Here is a 21,459-nt window from a genome sequence, read left to right as displayed (position 1 = left end):
AATGAAAAATTCGTCTTCATCAGAGTCGAAGTCTAGCACACATTCATCTACTTTTCTGCCACTAAGACAAACAGAACTATAATGTCCCTTTTTGTTACATTTGTGACAAATAGACTCGCGTGCAGGACAATCTTGCCATTTGTGTGCAGGTTTCGCTCCGCATCGTTGACAATATGGTCTTCTTGACTTTGCTGAACTGTGTTTTCCATTCTTGGAAGCATGACTGGCCTTTGAAGAATTATTCTTTGATGATTGTCTGTGTGGTTTTGTCGGTCTTCTAGACTTGACTGCATCCATTGCTGCCGCACTTGTGTCAGTCTTACGAAGTTGAGATTGTTGATTCTTAATCATTTCTCGTTGTCTTGCCATCTGTACAGCTTTGACTAGTGTCAGTTCATTATCTGCTTGCATTTTGGTACTTAATGCACTGTCTCTAATTCCTACGACAATTTTGTCCCTTATTAGATCATCGTGTAGTGTACCGTAGTCACAATGACGAGCTAAAACGTACAATGCATTGATGAACGAGTCCACAGTCTCACCATCTTCTTGTATACGTCTGTTAAATACAGCTCTCTCATATATCACATTATGAGAAATTACAAAGTGTCTCTGAAACTTATCAATCACTGTTTGATATGACTTCATTTCTTCATCTGTCAAATTCAGAGATGACAGGATATCCTCTGCTTCATCTCCCATATGGTAAATGAGTGAATTGATTTGAACTTCATCTGCTTCTTTAGTCAAAAGAGATGACTGTCTGAATCGTTCAAAACGACGTGACCATTTTGGCCAAGATTCTGGTTTTGTGAAGTCAAACTGTTCAGGTGGGTTCACCCTGTATGCTGACTGTGGTAATAACTGAGGTAACTGTGGTTGCTCTTCGTTATTTGCCATTTTATCACACCAGATGAAAATTTCCAACACTTCACAAAAAGCACATGGACTTCAATTAGACCTTCAGTTTTCGCTCACTAACAAGTTCATCAAGTAAAATCTTCTTTTTGACTATTGTAGTTGCTAACCTGGTTAATAATATCCTGATCCCACTTCTGACACCATGTTATGTCTTCTCAATATACCACAGTATATATAGTTTGAAGATAGTAGGTTTATTGTGCTGAGTGTTGAGTATACAGCCTCCACATGGTCAATGATCTAAGGGGAGCTCACTCTCACCTCTCTTCAGTCATGCATAACAGAGTTAGTAATGTTTAGGCGGTAGAGCACCTAATCATAGTCATATATAATATAGATAACCCTACATCCCCCTTTCTAGGAAAGATAATTGCAAAACTTTAAGCAACTGAAATAAAGTAAACATTAATGCATTCTACATGTTCTAGTTACAGACAGCTATATGCCTAACACATTTAAATGCATTTAAACACAAATATGCAATAACGATTGCAAATAAATGATCATACTTTCTTAAGTGAAATTAACACATTTGACACTTCGAAGCATATGTATTATGCATAACATTATATTGAAAATAAAGCCTTAACACTTAGTCAATGTTACTAGATCATTCTAGTTAAACAGTACTCTTCTTAAGTGTTTTCTAAAATAGAACATTATAACGATCATTGCTATAACTTCAAAATTACTGATACAACATCGCTGTTGAATGCTATTCAAATACAATGAAAAATGCATTTCAAAGATCAAGTCTTTTTGGTGGTTTTGAATGTCTACCACTTTTGGTTTGCACACATGATGGACTGAGAGGATTAACTTTAACTGGAGACTTAGAGTTAGTATTGTCTTGTGACCACAGACTTGCACTTCTAGGACTGCTGTTGACAGTTGGTTGGATCACTTTGCCACTTGTATCCTCTGTTCCAGGAATTAACTTGAGATCACATCTATTGCGACACCTCCCCCTTTGGGGTTGACACAATATATGACCGCGGGGTGTCGGCTTTACCGACCACTTTCGACTCGGACTGATTTACCCAAACACAATCACCATGTTTGAGCTCAGACATTGGTCGCACATTATGATGATGATCATACTGATCTTTCATTACTAGTTTTTTCACAGATTCAGTTTGCTTGAATCTTTTCACATCCACATGTTTGGATTGTAGTTGTGTAGGATGACATGGCAAGCTTGTTCTCAGCTTTCTTCCCATTAGAAGCTCACTTGGAGATAATCCACCAGATACAGGTGTTGACCTGTATTCCAACATTGCAAGATATGGATCATCAGCTTTACGCAACATATTCTTGCATGACTGAACAGCTCGCTCAGCCTCTCCATTGCTTCTTGGATACAACGGGCTGGATGTGATGTGAGTAAAGTTGTACTGTTGAGCAAACTCAAAGAAGTCCTGTGAAGAATATTGAGGTCCATTATCTGAGATAACTACCTCTGGTATCCCATGTCTAGAGAATACAGATTTCAAACTGTTGATGATACTCTTTAATGTTGTAGAAGACAGCTTGATGACTTCTATGTACCTTGAGAAGTAGTCAATGACCAGTATGTACATTGCTTTGTTGAGTTCAAACAGGTCTGTACCTACTCTCTGCCAAGGTCGATCAGGAATTGGTGTTGGTAGGAGAGGTTGAGTTGGATTTCTCCTGTACTTTGAACAGATTTTGCAGTGTTCAACAACAGATCTGATTTCTGCACTCAGTCCTGGCCACCATACAGCTGTCATTGCCCTCTCTCGACACTTAGGGATTCCATGATGTCCCGCATGAATCTTCTCGAGCATTTGAGATCGAAGAGTCAGAGGTATCACCAGTCTATTGCCTTTTAACAACAGATCATTCACCATAGACAAATCATGTCTCACTTTGTATAGCTGCTTCTCCTCTGTTGACAGGGAATGTTGGGCAGGCCACTTGTTCTGTAGGAATGTGGATATTCTGCCATACACTTTCTCTTGTTCTGAGGCTATTTCTGTTAACTTCGCATCAGAAGCTGGTAGTTGTGACACTACTAGATCAACAAAGAGATCAGTCTCTTGTTCAAAGAGTTTGTCTTCAGCTAGGAGGATTTCATCCACCGGTGATCTTGACAGTGTATCTGCAATTGCCAGATTTTTGCCAGGTGTGTGGAACACAGAATAACTATATCGCATTAACCTCATTCTGAATCGTTGCAATCTTGGAGACAGATCACTGAGACATTTGGATCCAAGTATGGAAACAAGAGGTTTATGGTCAGTCTCTATTTGGAAGTGTTTTCCAAGCACATAATCGTTGAACCGTTCTGTTGCCCAGGTAATCGCCAGAGCTTCTTTTTCGATCTGTGCGTATCTTTGCTCTGTATCACTTAGAGACCTGGATGCCAAGATTACTGGTTTCCATGATCCATCAGATTGTTTCTGTTTCAGCTCAGCTCCAATACCATATGATGATGCATCTGCTGATACAATCGTTTCTCTTGCTGAGTCATACAACGCCAGAGTTGGTGCGTCACCTATTTGACGTTTGACTTCATCAAATGAGGCTTGTTGTACATCACTCCATAGGAATGTACTGTCTTTATGTAGCAACTCTCTCAGGGGTTTGGTACCTTCAGCAAGTTTGTCAGAGAACTTTGACATCTGGTTCACCATACCGAGAAATCTTCTCAGCTCAGTTTTGTCTGTAGGAGGTTTCATGTTGACAAGGGCTTTGACTTTATCCGGGTCAGGTTGAACACCATTCTCACTGATGACATGTCCAACAAACTTCAGTTTAGTCTTGTTGAACTCGCACTTGTCCCTGTTGAGTGTGACACAATTATCTGCTAGGCGTTTGAGTACTCTCATGAGACGCTTATCATGCTCCTCTTGAGTCGAGCCATAGATGAGTATGTCGTCCACCAGGCAGATTACACCAGGAAGATCTTTCAGGATTTGAGACATTGTTCGTTGAAATATCTCGGGTGCACTCGAGATTCCAAATGGCATCCTTTTGAACCGATATCGGCCAAATGGAGTTATGAAAGTTGTTAACTTGGATGCTTTGTCTGACAACTTCAGCTGGTAAAAGCCTGAATTAGCATCTAAGCAAGTAAAGTACTTAGCACCTTTAATCTGACCGAGAATATGATCAACTGCAGGCATAGTGTAAATTTCTCTCTTCACACTATTGTTGAGCTGTCTCAGATCAACACAGATTCTCACTCCTGTCTTCCCCTTCGGAACGACGACAATACCTGAACACCAGTCAGTTGGATGCGTAACTGGTTCATTGACTTGCAGATCCTGCATTTTCTCAAGCTCTTTCTTGACCTTTTCAAGGAGTGGTATGGGTACACGTCTTGGTGTGTTTAGAGAACAGGGAACAGCATTATCAGTTAGTTCTATGTCATGTTCACCCGGAATTTCACCCAGACCTTTGAACAATGATGGAAAGTCTCTCTCCACATCATCGATTGTGATTGAGTCAACAAACTTGATCAATTCAAGGGCTGTTAAGGCTGGTCTCCCCAGTAGACTTCTGTCAAGGTTTCTCATAACATAGATGTCTTGTGATGTTACCTTGCTGCCTTTGGTTAGCTTCGGGGTAAACACCCCTATGACATCGAGTTTTATTTTAGCTGGGCCAAGTAATTTCTTCTTGGTCTTTTCAAGTTTGACATTGCCAAGTTTCTTGAAACAGGTATCAGATATGGCAGTGACATCCGCACCACAATCTATCTTGAACTTCATCAAGGTGTCATTCACTTGAATGTTTGTCACCCATGGGCCCTCATCAATATTTCTTGATGTATCACTCAGCTGTCCAATGAAAAATTCGTCTTCATCAGAGTCGAAGTCTAGCACACATTCATCTACTTTTCTGCCACTAAGACAAACAGAACTATAATGTCCCTTTTTGTTACATTTGTGACAAATAGACTCGCGTGCAGGACAATCTTGCCATTTGTGTGCAGGTTTCGCTCCGCATCGTTGACAATATGGTCTTCTTGACTTTGCTGAACTGTGTTTTCCATTCTTGGAAGCATGACTGGCCTTTGAAGAATTATTCTTTGATGATTGTCTGTGTGGTTTTGTCGGTCTTCTAGACTTGACTGCATCCATTGCTGCTGCACTTGTGTCAGTCTTACGAAGTTGAGATTGTTGATTCTTAATCATTTCTCGTTGTCTTGCCATCTGTACAGCTTTGACTAGTGTCAGTTCATTATCTGCTTGCATTTTGGTACTTAATGCACTGTCTCTAATTCCTACGACAATTTTGTCCCTTATTAGATCATCGTGTAGTGTACCGTAGTCACAATGACGAGCTAAAACGTACAATGCATTGATGAACGAGTCCACAGTCTCACCATCTTCTTGTATACGTCTGTTAAATACAGCTCTCTCATATATCACATTATGAGAAATTACAAAGTGTCTCTGAAACTTATCAATCACTGTTTGATATGACTTCATTTCTTCATCTGTCAAATTCAGAGATGACAGGATATCCTCTGCTTCATCTCCCATATGGTAAATGAGTGAATTGATTTGAACTTCATCTGCTTCTTTAGTCAAAAGAGATGACTGTCTGAATCGTTCAAAACGACGTGACCATTTTGGCCAAGATTCTGGTTTTGTGAAGTCAAACTGTTCAGGTGGGTTCACCCTGTATGCTGACTGTGGTAATAACTGAGGTAACTGTGGTTGCTCTTCGTTATTTGCCATTTTATCACACCAGATGAAAATTTCCAACACTTCACAAAAAGCACATGGACTTCAATTAGACCTTCAGTTTTCGCTCACTAACAAGTTCATCAAGTAAAATCTTCTTTTTGACTATTGTAGTTGCTAACCTGGTTAATAATATCCTGATCCCACTTCTGACACCATGTTATGTCTTCTCAATATACCACAGTATATATAGTTTGAAGATAGTAGGTTTATTGTGCTGAGTGTTGAGTATACAGCCTCCACATGGTCAATGATCTAAGGGGAGCTCACTCTCACCTCTCTTCAGTCATGCATAACAGAGTTAGTAATGTTTAGGCGGTAGAGCACCTAATCATAGTCATATATAATATAGATAACCCTACAACTGACAGCGAGACACTGGATACATACTGACAGTGAGACACTGGATACATACTGACAGTGAGACACTGGGCATACATACTGACAGTGAGACACTGGGCATACATACTGACAGTGAGACACTGGATACATACTGACAGTGAGACACTGGATACATACTGACAGTGAGACACTGGGCATACATACTGACAGTGAGACACTGGGCATACATACTGACAGTGAGACACTGGATACATACTGACACTGAGACACTGGATACATACTGAAAGTGAGATACTGGATACATACTGACAGTGAGACACTGGGCATACATACTGACAGTGAGACACTGGATACATACTGACAGTGAGACACTGGATACATACTGACAGTGAGACACTGGTGATACATACTGACAGTGAGACACTGGATACATACTGACAGTGAGACACTGGATACATACTGACAGTGAGACACTGGGCATACATACTGACAGTGAGACACTGGGCATACATACTAACAGTGAGACACTGGATACATACTAACAGTGAGACACTGGATGCATACTAACAGTGAGACACTGGGCATACATACTGACAGTGAGACACTGGATACATACTAACAGTGAGACATATCACTTGGATGGAAGAGATCTTCCAAATACCTTCAGTCTAGAAGCCATGCTGACATTTAGGTACTGTAAATAAGCTTGACTTTTCCAGAATCGAATATCTTGGATTATCTCACCGGGTAGGCATGTACTAAAGGCCCACGATGCACCACCATGTCTAAATGAATGCCCTGTAAGTACAACATTTGAACCACATAAATCTGTCATGAGCTAATGCACATAGATTATTGTCACACAACAGCGTCCCAACACAACAGCTGTCCCTCGATGTTAGGGAGAAGCACCTGCAGAAATCTCTCCCTAAACTGTAGAGGTTTTTGTCCATTTTAAGTCTATCACAAATGCTCCAACGCACAGGGAGACATCTTCAACACACATGTGCTTGCTGGCATCAAACACACTTTTACACAAAAAGTTGCTGGATCTAAACATACCGAAAAATCCTGTTAAACATGCAGTGTAGATGGACACACCCAATAAACTTGTCATGTTCAGCTTAGAACGAATCATCAATAAGTGATGGGGAGTAATGGGTGCTGCACACTTTTGAGCATCACCTAGCTCTCTTCGTACACCCCTGAGCAGGTTCTGCACATGCCAGTTATCCTTCAACGGATCATCAAGATCATTCATTTTGTGAATATTAGACACAATGCACAAATATTGTCTCACAGTACTGTACTTAAAATGCTTTGTATCAACCATGTATGCCACAAAACAAGAAAGACACTCATTTGTAGCTGGGACTGGGTTGAACTTTGTCTTCTCACAGAACTCCAATTAACACTTAAGGTGGCTTCCATACGTCCCTTTTGTTGAGTCTGCCCAGACCTTGCTTGCCAGACGATTTGCTGCCTCCTTCAGGTTTCTCTTTAGGGAATCCACTACCCAATCTGTAAGAAATGAATTTATCAGACATATGCCAATAAACTCTCTAAACAGACAACTGCAAATGCGGTAACATCTCACAGACTTTAGATAATTGTCCAGACTCATGTATTCTAGAAATAGAATCTGCTAGAATGTTACACTTGCCAGGCACATGGATAGCTTTCAACACAAAGTTCTACAAAGTACTACGCTTGGAGTCAACACAAATAGCGCAAATACTGCATCACAAAAGGAGACCTAGATGTCCCTTTATTAATCACAGCTTTCGTCGTCATATTGTCTGTCTTAACAATGACAATTTTATTCTGCCATGCAAAACACCATCAAACAGCTGCAATAACAACCGCTAGAACTTCCTTGGAATTAACGTGCTGGTTTATGGCTGTAGGCATGTCAAATTCCCAGTTGACATACACAAAGTCTCCATTATATGCAGCACCTGCACCCACAGGACATGCATCTGTTTCAACTGTCTGGATTGGTGCAGAATGGAATGTATCAAGAAGTGTTCCACCACCATATATCTTTCTTGAACTCACTATCTAATACAGCTTTATCTCCAGATGACACAAGTTGGTTTTACAAATCTATCACATGTCTTTAAAAAGTCCTTCCTCCCTGAACAACCATAGAATCCCAGTTATGTTTTCCTATGAGGCTCTCTAGTTGTTTTTTGCTGGACCTTTTCCTGTTTTTTAAATCTTGCGGTAATTCATGGAAATGTTGAAACTTATCATTTGGCAAGGAGAGTGTACAACCTTCTGTGTCAACGAGTATACCCAGAAACACCATCTTCTGGCTTGACCAATAAACATTGAATCCAAGAAAACGCAAAACTTGCAAAAGCTGACGCAAGGCCAAAGCACATGACTCAGCTGTATCACACACGATCAAAAAATCATCTAAATATGCCAGCACTGTCACTCCATACCGCTTCAACATAATTCTGCATACAGCGCTGCTCAAACACTGAAATGTTTTCAGATTTTTTGATGCCCCAAACGTCAACTTGGAATCATACATGTATGTGATGTCTGCCTTGCTTTCAAAAAGCCATGCTAAACCAGTAAGTTGGAAATTGCTTGGGTGTATCCTTACAGAGCGATAAGCATTTTTCAAATCCACTTTAGCTAAGTAACTACCTCTATGTGTTTCATTGCATGTCTAAGGTCCATATTGCTAGTTTCACATGAACTCATAAAACTGTTCATTCCACCAACAGACAGCAAACTTCCATCGTGAATATGTCACACTTTTGTAGAAGATTTCGGGATAGCTCCTAAAGCACTAACAATAGTTGTTCTGCTATTAGTAACAATGTAGTTTCCAAGTTCAATTCTTCAGTAATCTGAGCTTCTGTTTCTTGTCAGTGGTGAAAGGCGGACCTGTGATTTTTTGTATTCTGATGCTCAATAGTCACATTGTCAATATCCGCCAATTTAAACCCATTATGAACCCCTTCTAGAATGAAGTCCCTATCCCAATCTTCCGCTGGTAATAAAGGTTCCCAAGCCACAGGATTTAGCGAATTGCATGAATGCGTTCGTTTTTTTTTTATTCAGTCCTAGTTGCCGTAGACTGAGTACGATCGTCAGCTTGAACTGGAGGTGACTTTGTCCTCGCCTGGAACAGGTAAAGCAAACATGTGCCATTTTACAGTTTTCTAGGGAGCAGAAACCTTGGTTGTAGCGCTTGCAGATTTCCAAACCATCTGGTGTAAATGGTCCCCTAGTGTGTTGACCTTGCGGTGCAATTTTTTTTAACGGGCTGTCTTCCATCTGTTTTATCACTCACGCTGTCTGCGACGTCTGTTTTGGGATGAGCCGAAATTCCCTGATGTCCTGGGAAGGTGTTTCCCATCGGACACCTTCTTCATTCAAAATCCTCTATCATACAACAGAACCCTGACCCATATGTACTTTGATGAATAACGGCAAACGTCTTGCAGATATTTCAGGTAGTCAAGGATTTCTTGTGAATTCATATCTCCTGACTTGATCCCATCCATTAACAGTCCCATGTTTGTGTATGCCCACATTTCAGTGGTAACTTTGGATAGATTAGGCAGTTTACGTCCCAAATCGATGCTTATGTAGCCGGGTGGTGGTGCCAACTCTGAATGAGTTATAGCCACATAAGTACCACAGACTTTCAAAAACCCTAGTATTCATTCTATACATATATACATTTTCATCTATTATCACCATCACTTCATTCTGTATTCATTATATGTTGTCCTTGTCTGCAGTTGAATGTCAGCCAACTAACATCAACCCTGATACCCTTATGCAGCCTCTGTGATTTCTCCAGCTTAACCTGGACTTCCCCTATCTATTTTTAGATATGTCCACCACTTCATGTCACTGTGAAGCATCTTGACTTCCTTTAATACCTGTCAGATGCTACCTTTCTTCTGATTGGCCCTTTGGTCCACATCTTTAAACTTCCTTTCTCACCTGCCCGCCTCGTGCATTCTGCATGAACTCTTTATGGAGGGAGGACTCTTCTTTCCAGGTGAGAAACATTTCAATATTCTTATCTCTTTCCATCCTGCTTTGGAAACAAATATATTCATAGGAAGGGTATCACAGCTTTTCATTAAAGTAAAATATATTTAATTGCATTATTATTTAATTTGTTATAATCTAAATATTTGCCAGTTCACACATTTTGTGTTACATTATTTGAGCACATGGTCTTCAACCATGTGCTTCAACCATGTGCTACCCCACTTATCCATATAAATTAATCTTTTCCTTTTCGGCTTAAATTAAATTATAACAATTCTGCATGAACTCTTTATGGAGGGAGGACTCTTCTTTACAGCTTCCCTCCCACCATCTGCTACACAGAAATAAATATCATCATCATCCAAGAACTGCCTCATGTTTTGACTAGCAGCCCAGTGGCTGGACAACAACATACCACACCCGGCTACAAAATGGCGCCCAACATGGGGCTGCTAGTCTCATCAGCATCATCACTTGTACAGTGAGAAGAGGCAGTTCATCATTCATCAGATGGCAATTCAATATTCAAGAGTACGTGCAGTTTCCAAGGACATCTTGTATACTTTGTGGATGAATAGTTCATTCATTCATCATACTTTTTTCGTGAAGTGTAACTTGTGATTTTTGTGTTTCACAAATTCAGGACATATACATTTGACTTTTGAGCCTGAATATCAAGACATTATTTGTGATCCACATTGAATATTTCTCTTTATGTGTGATATATATTTCTAATTTCAATATCACATTGCAATATCATCCTGTGATATATATTATATGTTTATCATGTTTACATTTGTTTGAAATTTATAATCATATTGATTTCTACACAGTATTGATTATAGTACAAATTCTATTTGTACCACATTTCTATGTCTACAGTGTTTATTTAAACTATATATATAGTAAAGATTCATTTTCATCTCACTGTCAAGTTTATTCCGAAAAATTAATTGGAGTTCATATCTATTCAAAATTTCACCACTGATCAAAATTTCAGGTCAATTTTAAGTGTAGCTGGTAATTATTTGACTTTGATTCCAAATTTATATTTCAAAATTATTTAACATTTAACTTAAACAGTTCTATTTCAAAATCCAAAGTTTGTTTTTTTACTTGATATAATTTCTGTCAATACTTTTGATATTTGCATTGATACCCTTCTTACTTTACCTGTGCCAGACTCTATCCTCAGTACTTCTTTTTCCATGCTGTTCCTGCTGTCTTTCCTTCCGTGTGGACATATTTCTCTTCAGCAAACCACTAACATGTTTACCATAAGTATTTTGTCTTGTCTTGTGTTGTTTCTTCATTTGATCATATACCATATCCAATTATAGGCTTCATCACTATCATCAGTCATACCAGATCTTCTGTTTGCAATATATGAACACCATCAGTGATTATGTCCTCAGTATCTCCCTCAATTGCATATCTATTATCTCAAGTAACAGTATATCTGTGATGTGAGATATTTGTATAGTTTCCCCTCATATGTAAGTTACATATGTGACAGTGGAGTTCAGACAGTACCTACTGTTACATTTACTTTCTGTATGTACAACTCAGTTGTTGCTGCATCTTGACTTATTTCCAGTGGTTGTCTGGTCTGTAGTACTTGCAGTTACTGCTTGTATCTGGGATGACTTTGTAGTCATTGCCAGGTTAGTCTCACCCAGTAGCCTTTGCTACCTGGATGATTTAATTTCCATTGGCATTATCTGGCTAGTGTTTCATTTTACCTGACCTCAGTACATTAGTTGTCCTTCAGGTGACCACATCCTGATTGTTGTGTTCGGCTACTTGCATTGCTATTGAACATTGCTGCTTACCTGGGGTAGTGGTTAGTTCCCCTCAGTTGTAAGTCTACCCATATCACACCATAGTCCATCTTGTATCCTTGCTTTTGTCGGAGCCCTGCACTTGGTTTCCTAATACTTAGGAGTTTTTGCACTTTGCGATCGCCTCGGTTCATAATATTGTTGTTGGGTCCCAACGTATAGGATCCTTGTTGCCTTTTTGGAAGTTCGTCATACTTGTTTTATCATACACATTATGGCTCAATCAGACAGTGATGTTAGATCACAGGTTGATCAGGTTGTGGATTTCATTCATCAGCTTGATCCCTTAGTCCGTACTAGCATACTCACCCGTCTAGCAGATGACGCTAATCAACATCCACCTCAGACCACTTATGTAGCTGATGTTGGGTCTGGAGATACGTTGTTTCGGCTGCATGTGCTTCCACCTCCTGTGGATAGCCAAAGGGTTGTTGCCCCACCATATACACCTGGGCTATCATCACTGCTAACACATTCACCTCTGGGGTCTCCTTTGTTGCCTGATGTATGGTCACCCATGGAGCCTTCCCAGCGGACAATACCCCCACAAGACCCTAGTCCTAGGATAGAATTGCTGAAATCTTTGCCTAGGCCCTACAGGTCACTCTTCAGCTATAACCAACCCCAGGGTTTATCAATCCCTTACTCACAGCAGTCGCGTGTGATTACACGTCCGACTTGGGCACCAAATGAGGTCATGCCCATTCTATACCCTGGGTACACTCCAACTGCTCAGCCTAGTCAGTTCCTGGCAACTCCGCATCCCACCATGCCCATATCACACACCTCCTACATGACAATAATCAATGCACCAAGTCCCCGGTTGTCAACATTTTCAGGGGATAGGGCAAAGGGTGATGTGAAATATAGTCAGTGGCGCCTTGAAATATTGGGGTGTCGACGTGAAAATGCTCACTCTGACACCGCCATATTCAATGCCATGCGCAGAGCAGCCAAGGGTTGCGGAGGCAACCATTGATTCTGCTTTAGAGCAGTTGGACATTGTATTTGGCAATGTGATGCCTGGTGAGACGTTCATGGAGCGCTTTTACACAGCTAGCCAGGAAATAAATGAGTCTGCTGCAGCTTGGAGTTGTAGACATCGTGACTTGATCTCAAAGATCAAAGTCTCAGGAATGCTCCCACCAAATGCTGCCATGACCTTGCTTTGAAGCTGTTTCTGGATCGGGTTATCCCAGGATGCTTTGAAGCAGGCAACTCGTCATCACTTTGACTCTGGTCTCGAGTACAGCCAACTGCTGCTTTCTGTACATCGGGTGCAGGAGGAACTGCTTACCCCTAAGGAGGCACATCAGTGTCCCGTTACCACTCCTGTACCATGTGGTCGGGTGATGGAGGATGTGCTCTCTAGGCCTAAAGACCTTGATAAGAGTCTAAAGTCTATCGGGGACAAAGTTCCTCAAGCCTCCTCTTACAAACCACCCACCAGGAGTAAAGGCCAAGCTCCCTTCAAAGGTGCCCAGACAAATAAACCTTTAGTAAAGCATGTCGGTGATAAACCCCCTCCACAACAATCATCAGTTTTCTGTTTTGATTGTGGAAGGCCAGGGCTCAAAAGGGATCACCAGCATTGCCCTGCTTTAAACTTCTAAGAGTCCCAGTTATGGAGCGGTCTGGGGACTCTAACCAAAGCTCTCAACGAAAGGTGCCTTCCAATTTAGTTGGGCACCCAAACATTGCGCATGTGAAGGTAGAGGAGCATGTCTGTGAAGTTTTGATAGATACTGGTTCAATGGTCACCACTATCTCTGAAAGCTTCTACAGAGCCTACCTCCCTCACTTGCCACTCAACCAAATCAGTTCATTACTAGAGGTGCATGGAGCTTGGGGAGCCAAGCTACCCTATTTGGGGTATGTTGAGGCTACTATAGCTATACCCCCTGACTTCATGGGTCAAGTAGTGGAGGTACCCGCACTCATTCTTGTGGTGCCCACTACCGACTTCACCTCTAAGGTACCTCTTATCCTGGGGACCAATGTCCTGCGTGCTGCTTGTGAAAGCAACCCTGGTGACAGGGTATCTGGGAGTTCTTCACCTTGTGTGGGACGGTAATTATGACACAAGGTTGAGTTATGTCAATTCATGTTTATTTCCATCTCAACGTAGACAATAAGGAAAAACCTACAACATACAAATATCACAGGCTCATTAGGTTACAATCACTGAGCAACAGAGTGAAAATATATTTCTATGTAATGTTACAACAGCATACTATACACCTTCACTTGATGTTTGACATTGTAGAAAAGCACAAGTTCATTGATTGTATTTGAACATTAGGATGGACGGAATTGTAGATATAAATTGACAATTACTATTTAAAATGAGACCGAAGGAATAATGCACACATAAGTTTTGTGGAAATATTGCAATTAATGAAAATGACAATGAAATTTTGTTACAGTTGGTCTTACAATACATATGACTGCAAAGAAAAGATATTTCTAGTTTACAGCATAATGAAGAAAAGCACCAACACAAGCTCGACAAAGTCAGTTTGCAACAATGCAATTACAAAATCGTAGATCGATATGGATAAACAATATTCATGACATATCAATGATCTCACCCCCAGGTGACCCATTCGATAGTTGGGACTATCGGTCCGAAGTCACATCAGTCACCACTGAAGTTGATTTGCCTAACAATAATAATGACATAAATACAGTACAAGAAAACGATATTCAGTTTGGCACAAATGGTACAATGGCACATCAATAACGATGACTAAATTCGTCATAATAAAACAATCCTGAGAATTAAAACGTAAATATTATGCATTGCCAGCCATGGCTAAACCTGAGTATGTTTACATTTCCTATCATGGCCGGCGCAACACAATGCGTTGGCAAAGGGACGTAACTCATGTGGGCTAACACGCACTCGAGTGAAACAAAGGACTGCGCTTATGGCGCGAAATACCATTCACTGACAGCGATGCAGAAAACACATTTCATACTCTATATACTTGAAATGTGCATAAAAGACAAACATAAAAGGAATAAGTATACATGGTTCTACTTAAGAATGAAATTATAAAGCGGTGCCCATTCATGATTTGCCATACTTCATCAGATATTGCGAAGTTACCACTACGGACCAATGTACTTTGGTCGGCCGTTGAACACACGCATTACGCTATTTCTATCTCTATAATTTTAAGAACATGTGAAAAGACTAATATATCAATGCAATGTTTCTCAAAGTCAAAATACTCAATATATATCAGCTCAGGGGGTGTACTTACGGTTGGTTATTGGGAAGAAAAGTAAATGCACGAGAGCGATTGTCGTCTGCTGCCTGCTTCGCTAGAGGCTTGGTGCATGTGCCGTATCTCGTGACGTATGTTGCAAAGATAGTTTACAATAAGACATTATTTTATTATAGAAAGAGAAATTGACTTAACATGGAATTATAATTACGAGAAAGTTAAGTGAAAATTACGAAATATAGTAAGGAAATGTATAATCTGAAAGTTGCAAACTTCCGGAATTCAACGAAGATCAACGAAGTTTACATAGCTAATTTGGTCACTTCAAACTCTCTTCACACTCCCCTGCTGAATTAGTTGGCTCAGACAACTAACTATATGCCAACGTTACAAAACTAAAATTGGAAAAATATCTAACTATTACAAAAACAGTTTCAAGCAACATGTTATAACAAACAAACAACTCTGTTACAACATCTCAAAATAATTACAGTGTTCAACTGCACTTGCATAAGCTATGCAAGGCATAACCCATAGGACTTGTTTCTGCATTCTTAAAGCGAGAATATATCTCTAAATTGGAACTGCACACTGAGAACCCATAAACACTGTCTTTCACGGTGAAACAACTTCTACTCTATCTGGTAATTGTAACTAAAACAGTCATGGTCACATCGAGTCTCTTGGCAAGACAGAGGCTGCCAACAACTGAGCTAATAGTAGTTGTGTCCTACTCATATCTGCGATAACGTTTGGGTCTACATGTGGCGTTGTCTGTGGAGTAACCTGTATTTCATTAACCACAGAACGAGGCAGGTTGAAGGGGTTAGGGTTCTGTCCAGCAGTGGAACGTGTTGACCGTCTAACAGAGGTTTCCATAGTTTCCGGGCTTGATACAGGCCCAGGTTCCTTTGCATTGCTGGCATCAGGACTGGAAGCTTCTGGTATATCTTCAGTCAGGTCTGATATTTCTCGACCAGTTGCTTCTAAGTCTGTCGGTGTGTCACTTGAGGTCACACCAGTTGGTTCAATGACTTGTGCCTGTCTGCTGATGGTGCTTTGCTCCCCTGCTGTGGATGTGCCACTCGTCTGTCTGGTGAAGTCATTCCTTCCCATGAGATCTTCTGGAGGGTCATAGACATAGAAGGTACATGACGCTGGTAACCCATCTTCTTCTGAGCAATCAATAGGTGTGCATAGTTCTTCCACCTCTTCTTCAGCTCTTTCTACTATGGATGCAGGTGCCAAGTCTTCTACTAATGTCTTGGAATCCAAGATCTCCCTGCGATGGACAGGTTTTTCTTTTTCGCCATTTAGGGACTTTACAAGATAGATGCTGGGCTCTCTCCTTCCAATAACCTTGTAGGGTTCTGCGTTCCACACATCCTAAATTTTGTGTCGGCCGTGAAAGTGGTTTCTCAGGAAAACTCTGGCTCCAATTGGTATTTCTCAGTCTACTGCATTTTTGTTAAGTGTTTTTAGTCTCTTTAACGCTTCTTCTTCTGTCCTTTTACTGGCCTGTTGATATGCGACCTGAAGGCGTTCATGGTGTTCCGTGATTCACTCAGTTTTTGATGTTTCTTCGGTTTGATTGCCAAGGACAAGATCCAGGGGCAGTTTTGGATCTCTACCAAAGAAGGGGTAATATGGCGTGTAACCAGTTGTGGCGTGTGGAGTGCTGTTGTAGGCACATGTGAGTTCTGGAAGCAGTTCGGGCCATTTCAACTTCTGTTTGGGTTGCAGTGTCCGAAGCATGTTGTGGAGGGTACGGTTGAATCATTCACACTGAGCATTTCCTTCTGGGTGGTACGGGGTTGTCTTTGTCTTTTTGATGCCATAGGTGCGACAGAGTTCATGGACAATTCTGCTCTCAAAACATCTGCCTTGGTCACTGTGCAGACGGTCGGGGACTCCTAATTTGATAAACCATTCTCTCACCAGTATCTTGGCCACGGACTTCGCTGATTGGTGTCTGGTTGGAAACGCTTGGGTGAACTTGGTGAAGACATCAGTTAGAACAAGGATATCTTTGTAACCGTTTGTTCCTTTTTCCAATACCGTGAAAACCATGGCAAGTATTTCCAACGGTCTCTTTGCAATTATTGAGCCAAAAGTTGGTCTAACGTTGGGTCTAACGTTTTCCTAGCATGCATCGTTCGCATTTGTTGCAGTAGTTTTCGACTTCTCTAGCCATGTAAGGCCAATAGCATCTGGTTCGGAGAATAGAGTAAGTCCGTTCTGGGCTCTGGTGTCCATTTTCATCGTGACTAGATTTTAATACTCGGGTCAGGAGGGTCTTTGGAACTATGATTTGATTGATGGTCTTGTTGTTCTCGAAGGATCGTCAATACAGCACTCCGTTCAGCATAACCATCTGCTTCCAGCATTTCAAGAGTTTCCTTGCATCTGGACCTTCTTTCCTCATCATTCGCAAACTTGGCTGTGAACTTTGATCCCAGAAGTGAAGGAATCTTGAAATGACTGAATCTTCTCGCTGTAATTTCCTCATTTCATCAGCTGACACAGATGGTATGTGGGTACTTGGAAGGGGTTCGTCCTGTGCATGAATGGCTTCCACACGTACAACTTGTCTGTCCTCTTTCATTTGAAGCTTAAGGTCTGATGGTAATACAGTTGTAGTGGGTATCTTATGCTCTGACATAACGACAACAACTTCCTCAAGCCTTGTGGATTCTGTTCCATGTTTGACTTTCTGGCTGAGTGAATCAGCATTCTTGTTCTTCTTCCCAGACCGGTGACGGATTGTCAAATTGAACTGTGCCAGCTCACCAATCCATCTTGTCTCTGTGGCACCAAGCTTTGCCGAAGTTTGAATGTAACTCAGTGGGTCGTTATCTGTGTTAACAGTACACTGAGCACCCAGCAAGAAATCCCTATACTTCTCCGTAACAGCCCATTTCAGTGCGACCAGTTCCAGTTTCATGCTACTGTAATTGGTCATATTCTTCTCAGCGGGTCGTAGTGACCGACAAGCGTAACTCAGCACAACCTTCCCTGCCTCTTGGTCCTGTGAGAGCACAGCCCCAAGACCATTGTGACTGGCGTCGACCTCCAGGATATATGGTCTTGAGAAATCGGGGATGTCCAAGGACAGGGGCCGTTGTCAATTTCTGCTTCAGCTCCTCAAAGGCCTTATCACACGAGCTGTCCCAAGCTGAAATACCTTGGCCGTTGCTAAGTTTACGTTTGCCTTTCTTCTTGAGGGGTATCCCATGTAAAAGAGAGTGTAGGGGTGCTGCAATACTGGCAAAGGATGGAACGAACTTCCTATAGTACCCAGCTAAACCTAAGAATCCTCGTAGTTCTGTCTCTGTCTTGGGGACTGGCCATTCCATCACTGCCTCGATCTTCCCTTGTTCTGGTGAGATACCTTTCTCTGAAATATGGTGCCCAAGATAACGGAGTTTCTCCTTAAACAGCTGACACTTCTCTGGCTTTGCTTTTAAGTTGAATTTCGAAAGTCTTGTTAAGACCATGTCCAATCTTTCTAAAGTTTCTCCAAAGGTGGTGCCAAAAATAAGTATGTCGTCCAAGTAGATAAGTAGGGTTTGGAAGTTTTCGTCGCCAAAGATTTTGTCCATAAGTCTCATGAAGGTTCCAGGAGCTCCAGTTAGTCCAAACGGCATTCTTAAGTACTCGTACAATCCACCAGTACCAGTTCTAAAGGCGGTCTTTTCTATGTATTCTTCGGCAACAGCAATCTGGTTAAATCCATGTGCAAGGTCAAGACTACAAAAGTATTTGGCACCTTTAAGAACGTTAAGGGCTTCATCAATTCGTGGAAGAGGGTAGGCGTCTTTCCCAATTTTTCGAGTTCAAAGCGCGATAGTCACAACAAACTCTCTTCACACTTGGACCATGGCTATTCAGTGGCTCAGTAGGCGTTGGAATGACCTGAACGGAACTGAGAATGTGCTGACAACTAAATCTATAACCATACCCACGTCTTGCAACGAGATTATAACAGGTATTTGCAGGGGTAGTGCTCCACAGATCGGTATGGAGTTTTGTGCCACACAGTCCGTTCTTCCTGGTTCACTTACCCTCGTTACTGGTGTTGTTGGGTTTCAGTCTACCCACTCAACAACACGGGTCAAGGTTGAGGTCGCTAACCCGTCCACCAAGGCTGTTACAATTCCAGCCAAAACAGTACTTTGTCATTTGAAACAAGTTGCTGTGTTGGACGGCTTATCCCCTGAGGATGGCGTCAGCAATACTGGCTCTGTACCTACCAAACTACCAAAAGAGCTGGACTCTCTGTACCTACCAAACTACCAAAAGAACTGGACTCTCTGGGTGATAATCACACTCCAGATGAAATAACTCAATTGCGCTCTCTACTGAATGAGTTTGACGATGTGTTTAGCAAGTCTGATATGGACATGGGGCAAAATACTTCACTTGTCTTGACCTTAAGAGTGGATATTGGCAAGTCGAAGTGGATGAGGAGCAGAAGGCCTATACTGCCTTAACTGTTGGCCCACTTGGGTTTTACGAGTGTAATTCTATGCCCTTTGGACCGACAAATGCTCCTGCTACTTTCCAACGCCTGATGGAGAGGTGTATGGGCGACATTCATCTTCTCCAATGCCTCATTTATCTCTGTGACATCATTGTGTTTTCTAAGACCTTTGATGAGCATCTTGAGAGATTACGAGCAATCTTTCAAAGATTGCGCAAGAACGGGCTCAAGCTAAAGCCGTCAAAATGCCAATTCTTGCAGACCTCCGTTAAGTACCTAGGTCACGTAATCTCTGAGGAGGGTATCAAAACAGACCCTGAGAAGATTGAAGTATTGAAGACCTGGCCAATTCCACGTAATGTCGAAGATGTTCGTCGTTTTCTTGGATTCTCCGTCTACTTTAGACGTTTTGTTCCAGACTACGCTAAAGTTGCCAAACCACTAACCAGTTCACTTGCTGGTCATGGCGGGAGATCCAAGCGTAAGATCAAGTCCAACCAACCATTTGTATGGGGGGATTCTCAACAGTCAGCTTTCAGTGAGGCTTTTGCTGATTTCACTCTGCCCTTTGAATTGCACATCGATGCAAGTGGGGATGGCCTGGGTGCAGTACTGTACCAGTCCCAAGACAATCAAAGGCAAGTGATTGCCTATGCAAGTCGCAGTCTCCGCAATTACCCTGCTCATAAGTTAGAGTTTATGGCTCTAAAATGGGCTGTCACCAAGAAGTTTCATGACTACTTGTATGGCAACTCATTCACTGTAAAGACTGACAATAATCCCCTCACTTATGTCCTAACTTCCGCTAAGTTGGATGCAACTGGGCATCGCTGGCTCGCAGAACCTGCTACTTATGACTTCTCCCTTGAGTATGTTCCCGGTGCAAGGAATGATGCAGATGCTTTGTCCAGGTTGCTGCGTGAGTCCATGGACATTCAAAGTGTGTCTGCTCTCTGTAATGGGCAACTTATCTCATCATGCGCCGTGGAGACACTCTCCCTCAATAAGGAGGTGATGAACTGTATGTTGGCGGTCGATGGTATGGAACCTTCTGACGTTGTCGCTAGCCAATGGATGAGAACATATCAGAAAGCTGATTCCCCAATCTGTTCGATTTTGGACCTCATCCGTAATGATACGCGTCCAACCAAGGAGGCTCTCAAATCCACGGACCAGGACACTGCATCCATTCTCAGGCAGTGGGACTCACTCACTGTCAAAGATGGCCTTCTCCACAGTCAACAACTTACTGATGGTGTAGCACCCTACTATCAATTGATTGTTCCTCAGTCTAAAAGAGATGAGGTCATTACCAGGGCTAGAAATGCAATTTTTGCCAAGTGTGCCACAAGGCAAAAAGTATAAAATTTAGGTGTGCCTTGGGAAATCATTGGGTGCCCAGCAAATTATTTGTTACATTTCAGCATTAAAAATTTTAACAACCATTAAAGTGTTTGTTGTTTATTTGTGTCTCTCTGTCAGTAGTTCAATCAAAATGTTAATAAATTCATGTAATTGTAAGTAAGTGAGACATCTGTTATCTTAAAAGTAAGTGATTTATTCAAGTTAAAGTGAGTTACAAACTTACTTTACTGACTTCCATTTAATGACTGTGACAGACAAGCCCCCTCAACTCAGTTACTGTCAGATTGTGACACAGAGGGTTTAACCCTAGTCCCATAAGCTGGGGTCCACCTTCTGTTGACTGCACACATCCACTTAGCTATTGCACCCTGTGGACTGTATTTCTCTAGTGTTGTGTTGCACTGGGCAACTGTCATGGGTGTACTTGACTTTAAGCATGATCTCCAGTCTGTCTTTACCCTCCCCATCATTGAAAATCCCCTCTCACATTCTGCAGAAGAGACTGCAAGTACCAGACTAATTTTCAA

General features: G+C 41.6%; 2 protein-coding genes across 2 annotated transcripts; both read right to left on the bottom strand.

The window, feature by feature from the left end:
- Positions 1-1,871: 1,871 nt before the first annotated feature.
- LOC124116874 (uncharacterized protein K02A2.6-like) lies at positions 1,872-10,049 on the bottom strand. The gene is made up of 3 exons (XM_046478458.2): positions 9,957-10,049; positions 9,295-9,386; positions 1,872-4,794 (listed from the first exon to the last, which is right to left on the bottom strand). Exons 1-3 carry the CDS (start codon positions 10,047-10,049, stop codon positions 1,872-1,874), a joined length of 3,108 nt encoding a protein of 1,035 aa, XP_046334414.2.
- An 8,004-nt stretch (positions 10,050-18,053) lies between these two features.
- On the bottom strand, positions 18,054-18,731 carry LOC124116875 (uncharacterized mitochondrial protein AtMg00860-like). The gene has a single exon (XM_046478459.1). The coding sequence runs from the start codon at positions 18,729-18,731 to the stop codon at positions 18,054-18,056; it is 678 nt and encodes a 225-aa protein (XP_046334415.1).
- Positions 18,732-21,459: the final 2,728 nt, after the last annotated feature.

This window comes from Haliotis rufescens, unplaced genomic scaffold (genome assembly GCF_023055435.1).
Source record: "Haliotis rufescens isolate VD_foot unplaced genomic scaffold, xgHalRufe1.0.p SCAF_5, whole genome shotgun sequence".
NCBI lineage: Eukaryota > Metazoa > Mollusca > Gastropoda > Lepetellida > Haliotidae > Haliotis > Haliotis rufescens.
Note: the sequence above shows the minus strand (reverse complement) of the source record. Positions and strands in the feature narration are given on the sequence as shown.

Bases quoted from the DNA above. Each gene is read 5' to 3' on its own strand.
- LOC124116874 (XM_046478458.2), bottom strand. From the start codon at position 10,049: ATGGAAAGAGATAAGAATATTGAAATGTTTCTCACCTGGAAAGAAGAG. The intron at 9,387-9,956 runs GTGAGAAAGGAA...GTTGTATGATAG, and splicing joins AGAATGCACGAGGCGGGCAG to AGGATTTTGAATGAAGAAGG. The intron at 4,795-9,294 runs GTGAGTGATAAA...TGTTTGTCTTAG, and splicing joins AAACAGACGTCGCAGACAGC to TGGCAGAAAAGTAGATGAAT.
- LOC124116875 (XM_046478459.1), bottom strand. From the start codon at position 18,731: ATGCCGTTTGGACTAACTGGAGCTCCTGGAACCTTCATGAGACTTATG.